Source organism: Giraffa tippelskirchi, chromosome 3 (assembly GCF_054371585.1).
Source record: "Giraffa tippelskirchi isolate mGirTip1 chromosome 3, T2T-mGirTip1v1.2.pri, whole genome shotgun sequence".
Classification (NCBI taxonomy): domain Eukaryota; kingdom Metazoa; phylum Chordata; class Mammalia; order Artiodactyla; family Giraffidae; genus Giraffa; species Giraffa tippelskirchi.
The window spans coordinates 98859848-98879973 of NC_137277.1; the positions used below are offsets into that span (position 1 = coordinate 98859848).

The 20126-nt window shown below is 35.0% G+C and overlaps 1 protein-coding gene across 8 annotated transcripts in view; it reads left to right on the forward strand.

Annotated features, from left to right (window-relative positions):
* Window positions 1-20126, forward strand: part of BAZ2B (bromodomain adjacent to zinc finger domain 2B) — a 414086-nt gene that overhangs the window by 352706 nt on the left and 41254 nt on the right. For all 8 annotated transcript variants that reach the window (XM_081582778.1, XM_081582779.1, XM_081582781.1 and 5 more), the window contains 6 exons: window positions 4058-4198; window positions 8343-8597; window positions 9564-9778; window positions 10630-10704; window positions 11502-11745; window positions 19318-19380. In XM_081582778.1, coding sequence (XP_081438904.1) covers window positions 4058-4198; window positions 8343-8597; window positions 9564-9778; window positions 10630-10704; window positions 11502-11745; window positions 19318-19380 — 993 coding nt within the window. The remainder of the gene's footprint in view (window positions 1-4057; window positions 4199-8342; window positions 8598-9563; window positions 9779-10629; window positions 10705-11501; window positions 11746-19317; window positions 19381-20126) is intronic.

Consider the following 20126-nt stretch of genomic DNA (forward strand, 5'->3'; position numbering starts at 1 on the left):
TTCATTCAGCAAGTTAATCACTGCTTAAATCATTTTTATATGCTAAAGCACATTGTATATGTCATTAGAGACATATGATAACTATTATAGTTGGAAATAAAAATAATATTTAGACCAGTGGGAGAGGAAAAGTGAACTGATACAGACTTGAGTGTCAAAGACAAAGAATATCATTAAAAACTCTCCTGAGTGTTTTTGGCAAATTATAGTGCTTAGAATCAGTAGGTCCGTAAAGAGGTGAATAAGTTTGTTCGTCTGACCTCTAGAAGCTCACACTACAGTGGAAGAGATCAACTTTAAACAAATAGTTGTCACTCAGTGCAGTGAATACTATAGTAAGTTATGTGGAAGCTCAAAAAAGGAAATATTGAAACTCCTAAACTAGTTATGGGAAAAATAAAAACATAGGCTTTAGTTTTGTGTAAAGAAAGAAGGGCTATGCATCACAATCACAGGCAGAGGAGCTGACAGGTACATAGGTACAATGTATTAAGTAAAACAGACCTCTGGGTTCTAGGGGGAGGAAGGTGAAAAGAGAGGGTTAGTGGATTTTAACTCTGTGTATATACTGCTCTCTGGAGAAGGAAATGGCAACCCACTCCAGTATTCTTGCCTGGAAAGTCCCATGGACAGAGGAGCCTGGCAGACTACAGTCCATGGGGTCACAAGAGTCGGACACGACTTAGTGACTACACCACCAGCACCACCATATACCTCTCTTGACTTTGTTGCTTCTCTTCCTCTTCTTCCCTTTCTCTTTCACCTCTCCTTCTCTTCCTTCTTCACCTTCTTATTCCTCCTGCTCATGATCATATCGTTGTCATCCAAGCAATGCTTCAAACTGGTTACACATCTCTTCAACACAGGTGAATCACACAGTGAGCCTAGAGTGTGGGAAATACACTGAGAATCATGAGATGTGAGACCAGAACTTGTGTGAGGCTGGATTGTGACTGTCTTTATTTTAAATATTAGTTGATTGTTGAGGGGATCCTAGAAGCTCTGATTCCTTGAGAGTCATTTTGCAGCAGAACTGTAGTATTTGTATCAGTCCTATACAGTCTAATAAAAGTCACTAAATAAATTGATGAACAAATTAATTTAATTTAGAGACTCCATGTTTCCTTTAAGTATTCCATTGAGGGAGTGGATGCTTGTCTTTAATAAAGGTCCTGTAAATTTCTAAGATTTCTTGCAAATCTCCATTTTTATCCTAACATGTAGATGTCATTTTTACATGCCACATTATGCATTGCTTTTTTAATTTGAAAAATCCTGCATATCACTAGGTAAAAATGATATTCAAGAATACCTTTATCTCATGGCATTAAGTGTACTCTAACTCACTCTCTACATATTGCTGAAGGGTGTTCATACCCTCATATTACCACTGCTGTGAAGTTGGTGTAGTGAAAAGAGCATTAGTGTCACACAGTTCCTTTCTTTCTTTTTGAAAAGAAATTACAACCATTTTCAACAGTTCTTAGTGAATAGTAGAGAAGTCTCAATTATTTATGATCACTATTAAAACATCATTAAGAATTCTGGGTTAGTCCTACACAACAGAAAAATTTACACCAGCTACTTTGAAATTTATGAGACATTTAATGTATTTTCCCTATTAGTGATTATAATTCATTATTCTGGTAAGTGACCACGGAGTTGTCTTCTCTTCAGAAAAGTACTTAGAGCAACATCTCATGCATTTAAAAATTGGAAATCTAATTCTGGGAAACAAAATTGTTCTACCGATGATAATTTGATTTGAAAATCTGAATTGCTTTGTGGGATTGTTACACATTAATTGTGTATATTTTAAAGCTTTTTTATCATTTCTTTCTCAAATGTCTGCATGAATCAGTAATCCAAAAATTTAGAAGTAGTATAAAAATGGGCAGTAATCTGAGCATATCTTATAAAAAAGTCCTCATGACCTGACCTCCATGTGTCACAGTTCTCAGCAACTATTCACCATGCAACCTACAGTCCAGTCATGCTCTCTCAGCTCTTGGCTGGGAGTTTACTTCTCTATTCCTCTGTTTCCCCCTTGGCATGCCCTGCCACAGAAATCAGGGTGCTATCTTACCAGTGGTAATTGAAATGGAGATGGTTAAGTTATGGGCAAAAATGCTAGCATACTACAAGAAGCAATAATGCTAGGTTAAAATTATAGGTAAGAGCTATAATTAGGTATGAGAAATTGGTAATAGGAAGAAGGTGGTGTTTTTTAATTAGAATTTTGATATGCAAGATGAAATCAATGACCTCTGTGGTTGGAGTCACCAATATAAGGAGGTGAGGAAACAATATATGTTCATCAGGAATAGCAAGTAGTTTGACTAAATTTACATAGAATATAAAAGTGGGAGATAAGTTTGGAAAAAAGAGAGTCCAGATTCAAAAGTAAGTATTTAGACTTTATTTTGTTAAAAATAAAACTGAAAGATGAATAACAAGTTAGAATTGTCATTATTATTATTTCTCCTCTAATATGTAAGAATATTGATTGGGCCGAGGACAATAAGATACAGCCTTACACCTGTCAAAATGCAATTTGTCAAAAAGATAAGTAATGGCTCCTGGCAAGGATGTGGGAAAAGGGAATGCTTGTGCACTTTTGGTGGGAATATAAACTCATGCAGCCACTGTGGATAACAATATGGAGGTTTCTCAAAAAATTAAAAATAAAACTACCATATGATTCAGCAAATCCACTTCTGGATATTTACCCAAAGAAAATGAAAACACGAATTCAGAAAGATACATGCACGCCCATGTTCACTGCAGAATTATTTACGATAGCCAAGACATGGCAGCAGCACAAGTGTCCATCAGTGAATGAAGGGATGCAGAACACGTGGTATATATGTGAATGGAATGTTATTTGGCCATCAAAAGAATGAAATATTACCATTTGTTACAGGGTGGGTGGACCTAGAGTATGCTGTGTAAAGTGAAATAAGTCTGCAAAGACAAACGCCGTATGATTTCACTTGTATGTAGAACCTAAAAAGCAAAACAAGCAAACATAAAACAGAAACAGACAAACTCATAGATACAGAAAACAGGCTAGCATTTCACAGAGGGGATGAGAGGTTGTGGGAAATGGTTGAAATAAGTCCAGTTATAAAATAAGTAAGTCATGGGGATATAATGTAAAGCATAAGGAGCAGTCAGTAATATTGTAATAACTTTGGAGACATGGTAACCAGATTTGTTTATGGTGGTTATTTCATAATGTGTAAAAATATCAGGTCACTGTATTGTACACCTAAAACCAACGTAGTATTGTAAGTCAGTTATACTTCAATTTAAAAAGAGAATTGTATTTGAGATATGACAATAAAATAATGACACCAGTATTATGGAAAATCACTTCTTTCAAAAGAATGCCATCCTCTACAAGAAGGGAAACAAGATTATTTCCATATTGTTGCCATTACCCAAAATATTTTTAATGCTGTTGGAATTGCATTCAGAACCTATTTGATATTCTTTTAAGTGTTGTTTAGAGTGGTAAATAATATTTTTGTTTCATCATAGATGCACATGTTCGGACTAGATAATGCACTTTTGAATTATTTTTTTATGCAAATTCAAATGTGTTTCTGTTTTCATGCTGTAAATCTTATTTCCTGGAGCTACACAAAAATTTTTGCTAATACTAGGTAACTTTTTAAAATAAATATTTACTTGCCCATGTTCATTTTATATACCTGCTTTCATTAATATTTTATTCTCATATTATAATCTGGGAAAAGATTGAATAAATTTTGAATAATGAAATAATTAGGGTTGAAACTAATACTGGTATTTTGTATTATGTATATATATATATATACATACAGTCATAAGGTTATTTTCAAATTCAAAGGGTGAAAATATGGAAAAGCAAAATGTCAATATTTCTTTGTAATTTCAAGTCTATTCCTAATCATTCCAAGAGAAATTTTGTTCATGGATATAATACTTTGATTACCTTTTAAATTTTAACTGGAAGTTTTTTAAACATACACAGTGATTAAAGTGAATATGTGGATATGGTGTTCTTTTTAAGGAAAAAGAACGATTGAAGCAAGAAAAACGTGATGAGAAAAGATTAAATAAAGAACGTAAACTAGAGCAACGAAGATTAGAATTAGAAATGGCAAAGGAACTAAAGAAGCCTAATGAAGACATGTGCTTAGCAGACCAAAAGGTAATTTATCATGTAAACCATTTCATTAATAAATGTAAATTTTTCTGTGTTCTCATCTAATTCCTTTGCCAGAGCTGCCATTATGAAAGCCTTGTGTTTTTAGCTAGAGCAGTGGATTTCCAAGTCTAAGTCATCTGTCTCTCCTGGATGGCTACAAGTAAACCTCTCTAGAGCTCTGTGCTGATAATGGCAGTTCTTAATATATAAATGGAGCACCACAAACCTTTTTAATATAAATAATATACTGCAGAAATCTATAAAAATGAATTATAGAAATGGGATTTCTGTGTTTCATTTGGTCTTTTCGAGGCATTTGGGAACAGAAAGCTCTAACTCCTCCCTCAGGCCTCCATAGATATTTAAGTAAATTAGGATTTGCAATATAAACTCTTTCAGTGCTTTAGTGATGGTAGCTAACTATTGAGTATGTTTAGTTCGTGCCAGGCACGATGCTAAGTGCTTTAAATGAATTTTCTCATTTTGTCCTCACCGCAATCCTGTGGAACTGGTATTTTTGCCCATTTACAGATGCAAAAACTTGACAAACAGAGAGTTTAAGGAACTTGCCTGAGATTATACAACTTATAAGTAGCAACTTGGATTCAGGCTTCATTTTGTTAAACTCCAGAGCCCATACTCTTTATGACCCTGAAAGCCAAGAAGTGTGTCCTGTCAAAGTACCTCAGGTGTATTTTCTCTTCCATCATGCTTCACAGATTTGTAATATTGCTAAAATACATAAAAGTAGCATCTTGGAAAGAGCAGAAGCATAGTAACAGCTGGTATGATTTCACATACTAATGAGTAGAAGTCAATTATGTTTGGCTATATTTAAGACAGTATTCCTGGAAAATTTTGTCAATGCATATCATGTCTATAATAGTGTCTCAATGATATAATAGTTATACTTGATCAGTAGCATCTATATTTACTCATATACTATATGACATACAGATAATGATTATCTTTCATTCTTGCAAGCTCTTTTATAAAGTGCTTATAACAAACTTCTAGTGTTGCTGTTGATTTGCTATGTTTGACTCTTTTGTGACGCCATGGACTGTAGCCAGCCAGGTTCCTCTGTCCATGGTATTTCCTAGGCAAGAATACTGGAGTGGGTTGCCATTTCCTTCTGCAGAGGATCTTTCTGACCCAGGTATCAAACCCATGTTTTCTGCATTGGCAGGCAGATTCTTTACTGCTGAGGCAACAGGGAAACCCAAACTTCTAGTACCCAAGTAGAAAATTAAATTTATTAATATTCTATTTACTTACCTAGTGTAAATGTTTTTAAGTAAAGATGAAAGTATGCACCTGTTGGTAAGTCGCTTCAGACTCTTTGCAACTCTAGAAAGTATAGCCCACCAGGCTCCTCTGTCCATGGGATTGTCCAGGCAAGAATACTGGAATGGGTTGTCATGCCCTTCTTAAGGGGATCTTCCTGACCCAGGGATTGAATCTGGGTCTCCTGCATTGCAGGTAGATTCCTTACAGTCTGAGTCACCAGGGAAGCCTGTATATAATCTAGTTTTAGTCAACTGGATATTTAAAATTTCCTAAGCACAGAATAGGTATAGTGGTTAGTTAACATGATTTAGTAAGCTCATACTGAGCAATTTTTTTGAATCCTAATAAACTTTATTTTCTTGCTAATCCTAAATGATCTTTTTTAATCCTAAATTATCGTAAATAACCTTTTATTTTCATTTAAGTCCATACGTACCATATAAAATATTTGTAAGTCCATTTTAAGACTTGGGCTTCCCTGATACCTCAGTTGGTAAAGAATCCACCTGCAATGCAGGAGACCCCAGTTTGATTCCAGGGTCAGGAAGATCCACTGGAGAAGGGATAGGCTACCCATTCCATTATTCTTGGGCTTCCCTTGTGGCTCACCTGATAAAGAATCTGCCTGCAATGCAGGAGACCTGGGTCGGGAAGATCCTTTGGAGAAGGGAAAGGCTACCCACTCCAGTATCCTGGCCTGGAGAACTCGATGGACTGTATAGTCCATGGAGTCACAAAGAGTCGGACATGACTGAGCAACTTGCACTTTCACTTCACTTTGCACTTTAAGACTTACTTTTGTTCATTTTGCTTTATAAAGTTTTAGAATCATATGGAATGATGTATGTCTGATATGATTCAAGAAAAAAAGACAGAATTAAATAGTTTTCATATGTAACAAAAGATTTGTATTACGTCAGCAGTAATCCATAGTTTGTGTTTCTACACACTATTAGTGGAAAAAGTCTTTAGTTCGCTATTACACCAAGTGCAGAGTTCAGTTCAGTTCACTTCAGTCGCTCAGTCGTGTCCGACTCTTTGCGACCCCATGAATCGCAGCACGCCAAGCCTCCCTGTCCATCACCAACTCCCGGAGTTTACCCAAACCCATGTTCATCGAGTCAGTGATGCCATCCAACCATCTCATCCTCTGTCATCCCCTTCTCCTCCTGCCCCTAATCCTTCCCAGCATTAGGGTCTTTTCCAATGAGCCAACTCTTCGCATCAGGTGGCCAAAGTATTGGAGTTTCAGCTTCAACATCAGTCCTTCCAATGAACACCCAGGACTGATCTCCTTTAGGATGGACTGGTTGGATCTTCTTGCAGTCCAAGGGACTCTCAAGAGTCTTCTCCAACACCACAGTTCAAAAGCATCAATTCTTCGGCGCTCAGCTTTCTTCACTGTCCAACTCTCACATCCATACATGACCACTGGAAAAACCATAGCCTTGACTAGACGGACCTTTGTTGGCAAAGTAATGTCTCTGCTTTTAAATATGCTATCTAGATTGGTCATAACCTTCCTTCCAAGGAGTAAGCGTCTTTTAATTTCATGGCTGCAGTCACCATCAGCAGTGATTTTGGAGCCCCCAAAAAATAATGTCAGCTACTGTTTCCACTGTTTCCCCATCTATTTCCCATGAAGTGATGGGACCAGATGCCATGATCTTAGTTTTCTGAATGTTGAGCTTTAAGCCAACTTTTTCACTCTCCTCTTTCACTTTCATCAAGAGGCTCTTTAGTTCTTCTTCGCTTTCTGCCATAAGGATGATGTCATCTGCATATCTGAGGTTATTGATATTTCTCCCGGCAATCTTGATTCCAGCTAGTGTTTCTACCAGCCCAGTGTTTCTCATAATGTACTCTGCATATAAGTTAAATAAGCAGGGTGACAATATACAGTCTTGACATACTCCTTTTCCTATTTGGAACCAGTCTGTTGTTCCATGTCCAGTTCTAACTGTTGCTTCCTGACCTGCATACAGGTTTCTCAAGAGACAGGTCAGATGGTCTGGTATTCCCATCTCTTTCAGAATTTTCCACAGTTTATTGTGAGTGCAGAGCAGAGGACACGTTTTTTAACAGGGTCCAATTCAGATAAATAGAAATGTTTATAAGCCACATTTTTCCCAATCAAAATTGAAAGTATATTTTTTGAATCGTATTCATGGATGAAAATGTTTTTAGATTACTTATTTATTTAATTTTTAAAATGTCCATGAAAGCTGACAATATAATTTAGTCATTAAAATGTTAATATGTGAGCATATTTGAGAAATAGCAGAAGAAACAACTCTCTTATTTTGATACTAAATCAGTGTTTCACTATATACAGGAAACCTCAAGACTGACAGTTGCACTCTGACTGGCTTCTTGACAGGGTCATAGGTTCTTGTCCTGTGAACCTAGTAATTTATCTACATTCATTAGCCAAAGATGGTACCTCTCTCTCCAACCATACAAGCCACAGATGTGTACACGGTTAGTTTCTGAGCTCTCCAAAAGTGTGAATTATAAATCAGTCTACAGCATTAGAAGAAAGTGTTGCATGTGCCCTACTGAGTTGGTCCATGGTAAAGTAATTATGAGATACTTATTTCTTATGTTATCTAATTCTTCCTCCAGTTATGTAACCTGTATTTTGTCAATATGTAAGTTAAAATTAGTGTTCTCTTTTGTAGAGATCTAAGGTCATGTTGATTTCAACCAAAGTTTATTAATGGTTACTTGTGTTCAGGATTTTATGATTAGGTAAAGAATCTACCTGCAGTGCGGGAAATAACAACTTACCTTACTTCAGAAGGTATAAAATCATGGCTTTTAAAATTATTTTTTCTTTCTTTTCTTTTATTTTCAGCCTTTGCCAGAGTTGCCTCGTATTCCAGGACTTGTTCTCTCTGGAAGTACATTTTCAGACTGTCTCATGGTGGTGCAGTTCTTACGAAACTTTGGTAAAGTTTTGGGCTTTGATGTGAATATTGATGTTCCAAACCTGAGTGTTCTTCAAGAGGGATTGCTAAATATAGGGGACAGCATGGGTGAAGTACAAGACTTGCTTGTGAGGCTCCTCTCAGCTGCTGTATGTGATCCAGGTCTAATTACAGGATACAAGGTAAAAAAAACAAAATACATCTTTTTAATTTGTACTATCAGTGCATTAATTGCTGGCTTTAGCATGTTAGCAGAAGATTGTATAGACTTACTCAATTTTTTCTTCATAGCTTCTCACAAAGTTAAAGGTAGATTTGCTTCAGTTACAGTTGGTACAAACTTAGAAAAACCTGGTTCATAAAGCCTAAGGAATGTAAATCATTCCCAAATTACTTTTATTTTCCTTTAGCTTTTGGCAAAAACCAAACTTATTTAAGGAATTCCCAAGTAATATTCAGCAAAACAGAAAATTCTTAATTTGTAAAGAAGTTAGAACTTACATGTGTCCTCTGAAAGTATACTGTGTTCTCTTTGAAATCACTGTGAATAACTGAGGCTAATCAAGGCAGGCCCCTGTAGAACAGCATTTTAAGACTCTATATTGCTACATGGATACTCAGTGAGTTCAAATTTATCTTAATTCCAATTAAGATACACATTTCGGTCAGTTTTACTCTAGATAATATTGCAGAGAGATAAGTTTCCAGATATACCTGTTACTTTTTCCTCCATCTCACTATTCATTCAGCATAACCAGGCAATAAAATCCATGACACTGTAGAACTAGAAAACACAATAATAGTACACTGAAACCCCTCTCCCACCACTACTGATGGATATAGCCTGTGAAACCTTCAGATAGTTTCTATAGTCAAAGAAGGTATGATTTTTTTAACCACAAATTTACATACTCTTCTCCACACCTAACTTTTAGCCAAGTTTGAAGAAGGAATAAAAAAATTACAAGTACTTGAAAGCTTGTCCGATCATCCATTGACTGTTTTTATCTCCATTTTATCAAAAATGTGAATAAAGCCCTCGTCAGTAATATCTAAATCATATAATACCAATATGTAAAAGTCTTACTGTTTATATTTTATGAGTCAGTATCAGTCCTTATACTGATAAAAGTGCCAAACTTTTATAGGCCAAAACAGCTCTTGGAGAACACTTGCTGAATGTTGGTGTGAATCGAGACAATGTTTCCGAGATTTTGCAGATTTTTATGGAAGCACACTGTGGACAGACTGAACTTACTGAAAGCCTGAAGACTAAAGCTTTTCAGGCTCACACTCCAGCACAGAAAGCCTCAGTTCTGGCTTTCCTGATCAATGAACTGGCATGCAGCAAGAGTGTGGTGAGGTAAGCACATGTCCGGAATTTTCTGGTGATTATTTTCTGTTTTAAATTTGTCTAGTCACAAAGTAATACAAATTGCTTATATAAAATTTTAAAGTAACAGACTACCACAAAAAAAATATTAAAATTACACTAATCTCACCATTCAGAGATGACAAATGGTATTTAATGTATTTCTTTTCAGCCTGTTAAAAAGAAAATTTTGAATCATACTGTATATAGTCCTTGTAACACTTTTTGTTTATTTGGTAATTTTGTTATTTATCTGTATACTGAAATGTGAACAGTTTTTTGTTGCTATGACTCTAGAATTCAGTACTGTTGTAAGAACTCAGAATTTTCTTTTATCTTTGGTGGCAGATGACTACCTCATTTTTTACTAGAAGCCATTTGTAGAATTATTGACCTACTTTTTATCATGTGCTGCTACAATCTTAATATTATTTATTTATTGCATGTTAGTTTGCACTTTTTAAAAAAGTACTTAATCTCATTTAAGAGTCAAAGTAAGTTCTCCACTATAATATTTGAAGATTTGGTGAACAAATTCCTCATTCATCTTGTTCTTGCTATTCATTATTTTACAGAGTTTAATTATGTTACTTTTATTCTTTTACCTTTCTAGGGAAAGAATCAATCCAAATATTTCAGAGCCATGTGTTTCTACCATTGCTGGACGTTTTAAGTTTTCTGTACATCTCTTAGCTATGTATTAGTATAATTTTTCGTTTGTTTTTGCTATTCATTGGCAATCATCATTTGTACTTACCAAAAATCTGCATCCTTTATTTACCAAATTAATGTATTGCATTATGTATTAATTTATGTCTTCTAATAAACTTTTGCATTGGCAGTGAAATCGACAAGAACATTGATTATATGTCAAACTTAAGGAGAGATAAATGGGTGGTAGAAGGTAAACTCCGCAAGTAAGTCCTATTTTATTAAAACTAATATACTGATTTCCTTCTTCACAAATTTCTGAATAAAGCGTACTAAATGCAAAGATGGAATTTAAACTTTATTTTGTCTAAAAATGAGAAAAGGTAAAGTTTAATTAAGCTGAGATATAAAATTAATAAAACTCAGAGATAGAGTTTTCAGTGGACAAAAGATATAATGAGATTCATTGAACTCACATGCTTCAAACTTAAAACAAAGTCAATTTATCTTTCTTTCAAAGAAGTCAAGCAATCACATATTCAAAGATTGTTGTTTCTATCAGGTTACTTTTGTCATAAATAGAATCTGTTTGGAGCTACCACATTTTTCCTTAATTGCTTTATAATTAAAGTTTGCTTTTACAGAGAGTCTAACATATCCATATATATTCAGCATTAAAACTCAATTAGCTTCCTGCCAGGAAATATAATGCTAAAATTATTCAACTTCTATGTTAAGAGGATAGTTTCTTTGCAGTGACTTGAATTAAAATTTACTCAGTCGGATAGTATAGGATCAAGAACTATCACTTGGCCGTTCCTGAGTTAATCTGTTTTCTGTGTTTTTAAAAAATGTATTCTAATTCCAAAGAGATAGACAGTATAATTCTTAAAAGTTAACATATTTTATAATTTCTGTGAACATATTTCTTCTAATTTTTATTGTCATTGATATATTGGTTACTTTGAGAGAAATACCACATGCTTAAAACTCATAGTATGATATTTAAAAAGTACAGAGGGAAGCCTTTTCTTCCATATCATCTTTTTTTTCATATTTAAAGGCTCAGAATCATTCATGCTAAGAAAACAGGCAAAAGAGACACTTCAGGTGGCATTGATCTTGGAGAAGAACAGCATCCATTGGGCACACCCACTCCAGGACGCAAAAGGAGAAGGAAGGGAGGAGACAGTGACTATGATGATGATGATGACGATGATAGTGATGACCAAGCTGATGAAGATGATGAAGATGAAGAAGATAAAGAAGACAAAAAAGGAAAGAAGACCGAGATCTGTGAAGATGAGGTAATCAAATTTAGACTGATTTTAATACTTGACTAATACTGTATGAAATATTGAAAATAATACAGAATTTGAAGTCAAATGGATTTGGGTTTGAATTCCATTGTGACACTCAACACAGTTTATTCATCTGAAAACTGAATATTATAATATTCACCTTAAGGTTTTTTGTGATGCTTAGGTAAATATTGAATAGAACCTCTACGCATAGAAGGTACTTATGTTGAACAAAAGAAGTTAAATTTTTCTGTTTGTATAATAACTTCAGAGTTCTCCAAAGAACTATTCATATTCTTAATTTTAGGTATTTTTTAATTCTATTAACGTGCTATCTTATGTTTATTTTGTACAATACTTAATGCCTTCAAAGTGTTGTCAGGTGTAGTGAAACTGATATATTTCTCAGATCCTAGTTTATTGAGTACATGGCTCTAGGCACTTTTTTAAACTTTTACTTTTATTGAAGTATAGTTGATCTACAATGTTGTGTTAGTTTCAAGTATACAGCAAAATGAATCAGTTATACATATACATATATCCACACATTTTTAAGATTCTTTTTCTATATAGGCCATTATAGAGTATTGAGTAGAGTTCCCTATGCTATTCAGCAGGTTCTTATTAGTCATCTGTTTTACACATTGTAGTGTGTATATGTCAATCCCAGTCTCCCAATTTATCTCTCCTTCTTCCTCTTATCCCCTAGTAACCATACATTTGTATTCTGTGTCGACTCTACTTATTTTTTTTAAGATTCTTTTCTCCATGTAGACCATAATCAAAGATGAACAAAGCACTGAAACTCTCCTTTCAATTTACAGTTTCACAGAGAAAGACTTAACAATAAGAAAAAATAATGTGTTAAATGTTAACTGCTTTGCTAGCAGTATTTACAATGTATTAGGTGGGTAGAAAAGAAGGACATTGAATCTTTCTGAGTAATAAATTATCATAAAGGCTTTCTGAACTCATTAGCTGAGGCTACAAGCTGGGCTGAATGTTAACCTAGAGAGAATCCAGGAATCCATGGAAAAATCTTCCAAGCAGAGAGAATAGCATGAGTAAGGACTTAGAAGGCTTGAAACCATAATGTGCTTTACAGGCCCTATAAGTGCTTCAGTAATACTACACAGCCTCATATACAACAACTGTGAACTAGGATATTATAGTTTTATGGTGATAGGAAGCCACTGAAGAGTTATAAGTAACGGAAGGACCTGGTCAGACTTGATTTTTTGGTGGCTCACTATGTCAGCTCTGTGGAAAATAGAAATAGATTTGGCTAGAGCAAGATCAGAAATGGGAAGATCAGTCAGGAGAGACTGCCCTGGTGTAGGTGAATTGTGATGGGTCTAAAAATAGACCAATGGAAGGAAAAGACTCAATAAATATTGAGGAAGAAAAATGAATAGTCTTTGAAGATGGATTGTGTAGGTTGATGGAGAGAGAGATAGGATTGATTCCAGCTTTCTGGTAGAGGACTACCTGCTTTTGTTGCCACTACCTGATCTAAAGAATTCAGGAGAGACTTCCCTGGTGGCACAGTGGATGAGAATCCATGTGCAAATGCAGGGGACATGGGTTCCATCCCTGGTCGAGGAAGATTCCACATGTTGCAGAGCAACTAAGCCCATGTGCCACAACTACTGAGCCCATGTGCTGCAATTACTGAAGCCCGTGTACCTAGATCTTGTGCTGTGCAACAAGAAAAACCACTACAATGAGAAGCCTGTGCACCACAATGAAAAGTAACCCCCACTCCCTGCAACTAGAGGAAGCCCATACAAAGCAATGAAGACCCAGTGCAGCCAAAAATAAATAAATAAATAAATAAATAATGCTTTAAGAAAAACAAAACAAAAGATTGCATTGGCCATTAAAAAAAAGAAGAATCCAGAAGGAGCAGAGTAAATAGATGACAGCCGAGTAGGGGAATATAGAACAAATATCTGAAGTTAGGAAATGATGCTAGGTTTTATTTTGAACATGTTGAATTTGAGGTGCCTGAGCAGTTTAGCAGTCAGTTGGATTTAAACACCCAAAGCCTGGAGAAGCGTTCGGTCTTGAAAATGTAGATCTGGAGGTTATTAGTACATGGACAATAGTTTAAATAATGAGTTGGATTAGTTTGCACAGAAGGATTGATTTATTAGTGAGAGTAGTAAACTGAGATTGGAACCTCAGGAAATGTCAGTGTTTAAGAAGAGCCTTCAGGACTTCTTGTTGAAGAATGAACAAAGGTAGAAAATTTCTGTAGTAGGTCAGGGATTGCCAAGACCAAGACTGCCTCCAAAGTCAGTGACTCACTAGGATGACTCACAGAACTCAGCTTCTGGTCATGCTATGGCTACAAGTTATTGCAGCAAAAGGAAAAACAAAGAAAAACTATTAAAGAGAAATGACATATGGGTCAATATTCAGAGGAAATCAGTCCCAGCTTTCAAGAGTCTTTTCCCAGTAGAGTCACAAAGGATGGGCTTAATTCTCCTAGCAGTGTGTTGTGACATTTAAATTGTGTCGCAACTGAAATGTTGTGTTCTAAGAAAGTTCAATAGAACTTTCAATAGAAAGTTCAATAAAACTCTGTTACCAGAGTTTTATACGGGGATGGCCACATAGGCACCCTCTGCATAGAAGGTGCCAAAACTCCAGCCGCCCCCCTCCAAAAAAAGTAAGTGTTTGGTATAAACCATATTGTTAACGCAGTTCAGGTCCAGCAAGCTATTCTTATCACTCTGGGTTGGGGAACCCTCCAAAATTCAGGTTCCCAGATGCTAGCCAAAGGTTGGCTTTGTAAGCCAGCCTTTCAAAGACCTACAATGTTAACTCTTTTCCACCCATGTGATAATAATAAGAATCAAGAAAATTAAACATTTTTAAAAAGAGGGAGTAATAAACAGTGTTACGGGAGGGCTTCCCTGATGGCTCAGTGGTAAAGAATCGGTGTGCCAATGCAGGAGACATGGGTTCAATCCCTGATCTGGGAAGATTCCACATGCTGCAGAGCAACTATGCCTGTGCACCACAGCTACTGAGGCTGTGCTCTAGAGCCTACGAGCCACAACTCCTGAGACCATATGCTCTTGAGCTCATGCTCCGCAACAAGAGAAGCCACCGCAATGAGAAGTCTGCACACTACAACTAGAGTAAGCCCCGCTCGCCGCAACTATAGAGAGCCCATGCAGCGACAAAGACCCAGGACAGCCAAAAATAAATAAATAAATCCAATTTTTTTTTTTAAATGTTAAAAAAACATTTAAAGCAGGCATGTAATGTGAGGAGGACTGAATGTGTTTGTTGTATTCGCCATCACAGAGGTGTTTGGTAACCAATGCCAGCACCATTTCTTTAGAGGGGTGAGAGCCAAAGCAAGGCTAGAATTTTTTGGAAACAATGAAAAGTGAGAAAGTGAACATGATTGTCTCAAGCATTACACCTCAAAAGAAAGGGTAGTTCCTAGAGGAGGACAAAGACCAGGGATTTTTCAGATGCAGAAGATTTGAGACTATTTTTGGTTGAAGGGAAGGTCAGTAAAATGAGAGATAGGTGTGGAAGATTAAAGAGATATAAAGGAGAATAATTAATAGTATAAGTTCCCTAGAGATATTGGAGGGATTCAGTTAAGGTAAAGATGGGTGGGGCTAGCTTTGAAGAGTATGCTAACGGGAAGAAGACAGGTAATGGAGGAGTGTGTGTGTGTGTTTTTAAGGAAAGCTACCATAAGCCATGGAAATGGACATGTATAAAAAGAAGATAAAGGTTGATGTTTACCTTTTACAAGAAAAGAATGCTAGAAATATTGATAGAGTTGAAGAAATGGCATTCAAACAGCAAACCATTCTGCCTTCAATGCCAGGATTATTTAGTGAAGGAAGTCTAGAAAAAACTCTTTTCCTTTCTTGTATCAGCTCCATATTGCTGGAGAAAGAAAGCTTAGAAAGATGGATTATTGATATATTATGTGAAAATAATATCTGATCAAGACCAATGATGTTACTAAATCAAATTTTTACTTAATTTGGATGATAGTGTAATTTATAAAATCATGTGCTATACAATTCTCAAGTAAAAAATAGCATAAATGCAAAATGTTTTCATAAATTACATATTTTAAACCAGAATGATTTGCTAGAATGAGCTTTACTTATTTTAAGAGTAGCAGGCTGAAATGGAGACTACTGTGAGATTCCTTGCAGGAATTACTTCATAATGTTGTACTTCTGAAATCACTTGATCAAATACTCTCATGCTGTGACAAAAGGGTATATAATTTGGGTATCAGAACTGTAATTACCCAAAGATACTATTTATAACCAGTCTGCTTCCTTTGGCAAGTGGAGCTGTTTAGCAGAAATTAAACTTTTTGATCAATATTAATCACCTTTTAAACAAACAGAATTAGCATACCTTTTCAGCACTTAATATTATAATTTTTTTTTAAGTGTTAACTCTCATAAATGTGACAACTTTGTGTTCAGATATCAGTGTATGTATTCTAGTGGGTAGTCACCCCATTAAACTAGAATTTATTTACAGAAATTGTGTTTCACTTGGCATTTTCACATGGAGAATTAACAAACTTTAAATTGTTTTCTTTAAGGGAGATAAAAGAACTATTAAAAATCAGTGTTAATGACTTAAAAATCATTATTGACATTTTAAGACTGGATGTGTCGTTTTAAAGTAGTATTTTATTTTTATGAATGTTGAATTATAGAGTTAATTAGATTGATCAAAATCCTGGCAAATGTGTATCTTGTTATTAATGTGAGAAAACAGTTTGAAAGTATTTGAAAATAAGGAATATTTTAGGATCTAAGAGACCAAAGTAACATTTCTTTTACATGATTTGAAAGTTTTTCTTTATAATGAAGAATTTGTAGCCACTTACCAATTTCCTAATAAAATTAAAAGTTAACTTTTTAAAGAACCTGATTGATTGATTTTCCTCCAAAAGTAGATTTGGCTTCTTGATTAAGTATAGGTGGTGTCAGTTGTTATACCACATAAAGGACTAGTTGCAGGAGCCTTTCCAGTGAGACCCATGTGATCCCTTTCAATTAGAACAGGGGTCTGGGATCTAATGCCTGATGATCTGAGGTGGAGCTGATTTAATAATAATAGAAATAAAGTGCACAATAAATGTAATAAGCTTGAATCATCCCAAAATCATCCCCCCTCCAAGTCTGTGGAAAAATTGTCTTCCACGTAACCGGTCCCTGGTACCAAAAAGATTAGGGACCACTGAATTAGAAGATACTGCCCTTTAAGTCACAGCCCTTTGTCTTAAGGGTGATTCCTCCTTTCTTCACTCTTCATTCCTTCAACATATGAACTCTCCCTAATCCTTAGGTTTGTGTTGAGATCTTTGTGAACTTTAACCTCACAAGGTGGAATGTAGGAGGTTATGTGGACAATTAAACTTTGACATATAGGGACATATAACAGCCTTCTCTTTTGATTGGGAAAGCATGGCAGGGCATAGATTCTGTATTCTTAATTTTGTTGTTATTGCTTTTCTCTCTGGCTTTTCAGATTCTTCATATCTCTTAAAATTATGAGGACTGTTAACCAAAACTCCTTTAAATAAAACTTTAGGAGATATTTTACTTCTTTTTTTGGTAAGAAAAGTCTTAGAAATGGTAGTTAGTTAATTTGAATAATACATAGTTCCTTTGATGTCTTATTTCAAATATTTGTTGATTGAATTATTTTCTATATAAGCAAATTATCAAACATTTATCCTGCTGGTCAAAAGATCACTACATAGTCATACAGCTATTAAGTATCTGTTTAATTAAAGAGTCAAGATTTAAGGATCATTTAGGCCTATTTTCTTTTAAATAGAAATGATGTTATTATTACCATAAATAATATGCCTAAATGCCATTGGAAATTGGGTCTCATAAATTTGGGTAAAGCATAGAGAGCTAATGTTAAAACTATTGAAGTTTTCCTTTCCTTTCCTTTTATTGGAGAGATAACTATACTGGTTTAGAAATACCTGTTTGTGAGAATGGTTGGTGGCATTATGACTTTTAAAACAGACTTATTAAAAGTGAACACCAAAAACAAGTGCTTATATTTTTTAAACCTGAGATTAACATGCAGTTTCTCATTAAAGTACATCTTTCAGAAAGAAAGAAAATAACCTTATGTATATGTTATGTACCAGAAAATCTGCTAGTTGCTTTCAGATCTGTTCTTTGTTGTTGTTGTTGTTGTTGTTGACCCCTTGGGCTGTAGCCTGCAGATTAGGAAAAAGTTTTGGGAGAGTTAAATGATTTGCCTATATATGTAGCCTATGCTGCAGCTGAGGTCCAGTGAAGTACATAAGGACTTCCTGGTGGCTCAGACGGTAAAGCATATGCCTACAATGCTGGAGACCCGGGTTCAATCCCTGGGTCAGGAAAATCTCCTGGAAGAGGAAATGGCAACCCACTCCAGTATTCTTGCCTGGAAAATCCCATGGACGGAGGAGCCTGGTAGGCTATAGTCCATGGGGTCGCAAAGAGTTGGACATGACTGAGCGACTTTTCTTTCACTTTCACTTGAAGTACATATACCTTATATTAATTTATGCTTTCCCTCTAAAACATATACTTTGGGTATTGCTTTCCCATATTCATTTTTTAGAATGAAAAATTTTATATAATTGCAAAATTTCTATTTATGAAATCAGTACCGTTTATAGAAGAGATTATTCTTCTAAAAGTTCAGTGTGTTCAGAGTACAACTTACTCTTTTTTGCTGTAAAATGACTCTTTTAGTTAATAGTACCAGTATTTTTGTAGTCTCCCAGATTTAAAACCTTAATATCATAGTTTACTCCTTCCTACATCTCCTTCACCCCTCTCTGCCTCACATGCATGAGTTGCCAGAATTTAACAGTTCTAACTATGTAATATCTCTTACATCCATTTCCTTTTCTCCTTTTCTATTCCTTTTATCCTAGTAAGACCCACTTCCTCTTTTCCTCTTGAATTACTGTAACTATCTACTAACTAGATTTGCCAATTGTAGTCCTTTCCCTGCTCCAGGCCATCTTACAACTATTACCATACTAATCTTTGTAAAGCGTAGTTCTGATATTTAGTCTCCCTCAAAGGATCATGTTGTCCATTGCCAAGCATTTATAACTCTAGACAGTGAAGCCCCAAAGTCATCTTTGCCTCATCTTCCTGCTTATCTCTTCACGTCAAACTCTCCATGTCCTCTTTTCTCTGATGAATCAGTGCCTAACAAGGCTAAAACACAACTTCTTCCATATAGCCTTCCTTGGTATAGGTTCCCACTAGAAGTAATCTCACCCTTCCCTGAGCTCCATGACTCTTAATCGCTACCTCTCTTGAGGTTCATAGAGCTTTCTGCTGTTTGGCAGTTTTTATTTATTAGTGTAATGTTTTATCTGTCTCCCTACCAGATTAATGCTTTATCAAGAGCAAGAACTGAGTCTTTTTCATTTCCGTTGTGCCTGTCCTTGTACTTTGCATATAGGAGGCTTTCACTAAATATTTGCTGATTGACTAAATAAATCTTAAAAATGTAAATGATACTGTATTTTGTTATGTATAGGATGAAGGTGACCAAGCAGCAAGTGTGGAAGAGCTAGAAAAACAGATTGAAAAACTGAGTAAAGTAAGCATTTTTCAGACTTTTTTTTTTTTTGGCAGCACTTCAAAAATCCACCTTGTATGGAATTAGTTTTTCTGGCTGCTAAATAAACACAAGCTTTTTGTAACTAATTAAACTGAGATTTAAAAACATTCTTACAGTTATACCTTAAAAAGTTAATGCCAAGGTTAAAAACCTGTCTGTTAAGACATGGTACTAAACTTAACCAGGGCCTATATTCTTTAGCTCTTCTTTTAAATACAAAATACCAACAATTACATGGTTTTATATATTGGAATTAATTACTTCTAAAATTCAGTCGAACTTTATAGTAATAGTTTCTGCATCTTATGTTTTATTTTATATTAGTATGTTTGTAGATTTTATTTGCATTGGATTTATACACTATACATATTTATGAATTTCTCATTAAAAATTGAATTTCAGTAGCATTAGTAGAGTTTTAGGTGAACTTTCTGTTAAAAAATGAGTTTTAAAAATATTATGAGACTGATATTATGATATATCTGTATATTATATCCATGGGGATATATATTACAAATTTATCCCCAAATTTAGTCATATGTTACCTAGGTTTATAGCATGAATATAAAAATAGGCAAATACAGGTCTGGTCAATTATTATATGAATATAATTTGTTATATATTGTAATAAATGGAATTAAGCCAAAGTTCAGTGAAATACTTGATCACATTGCATTGTTCACTATCAAGTGTAAGACATGCTTTACTGTATAAATGACACTTGA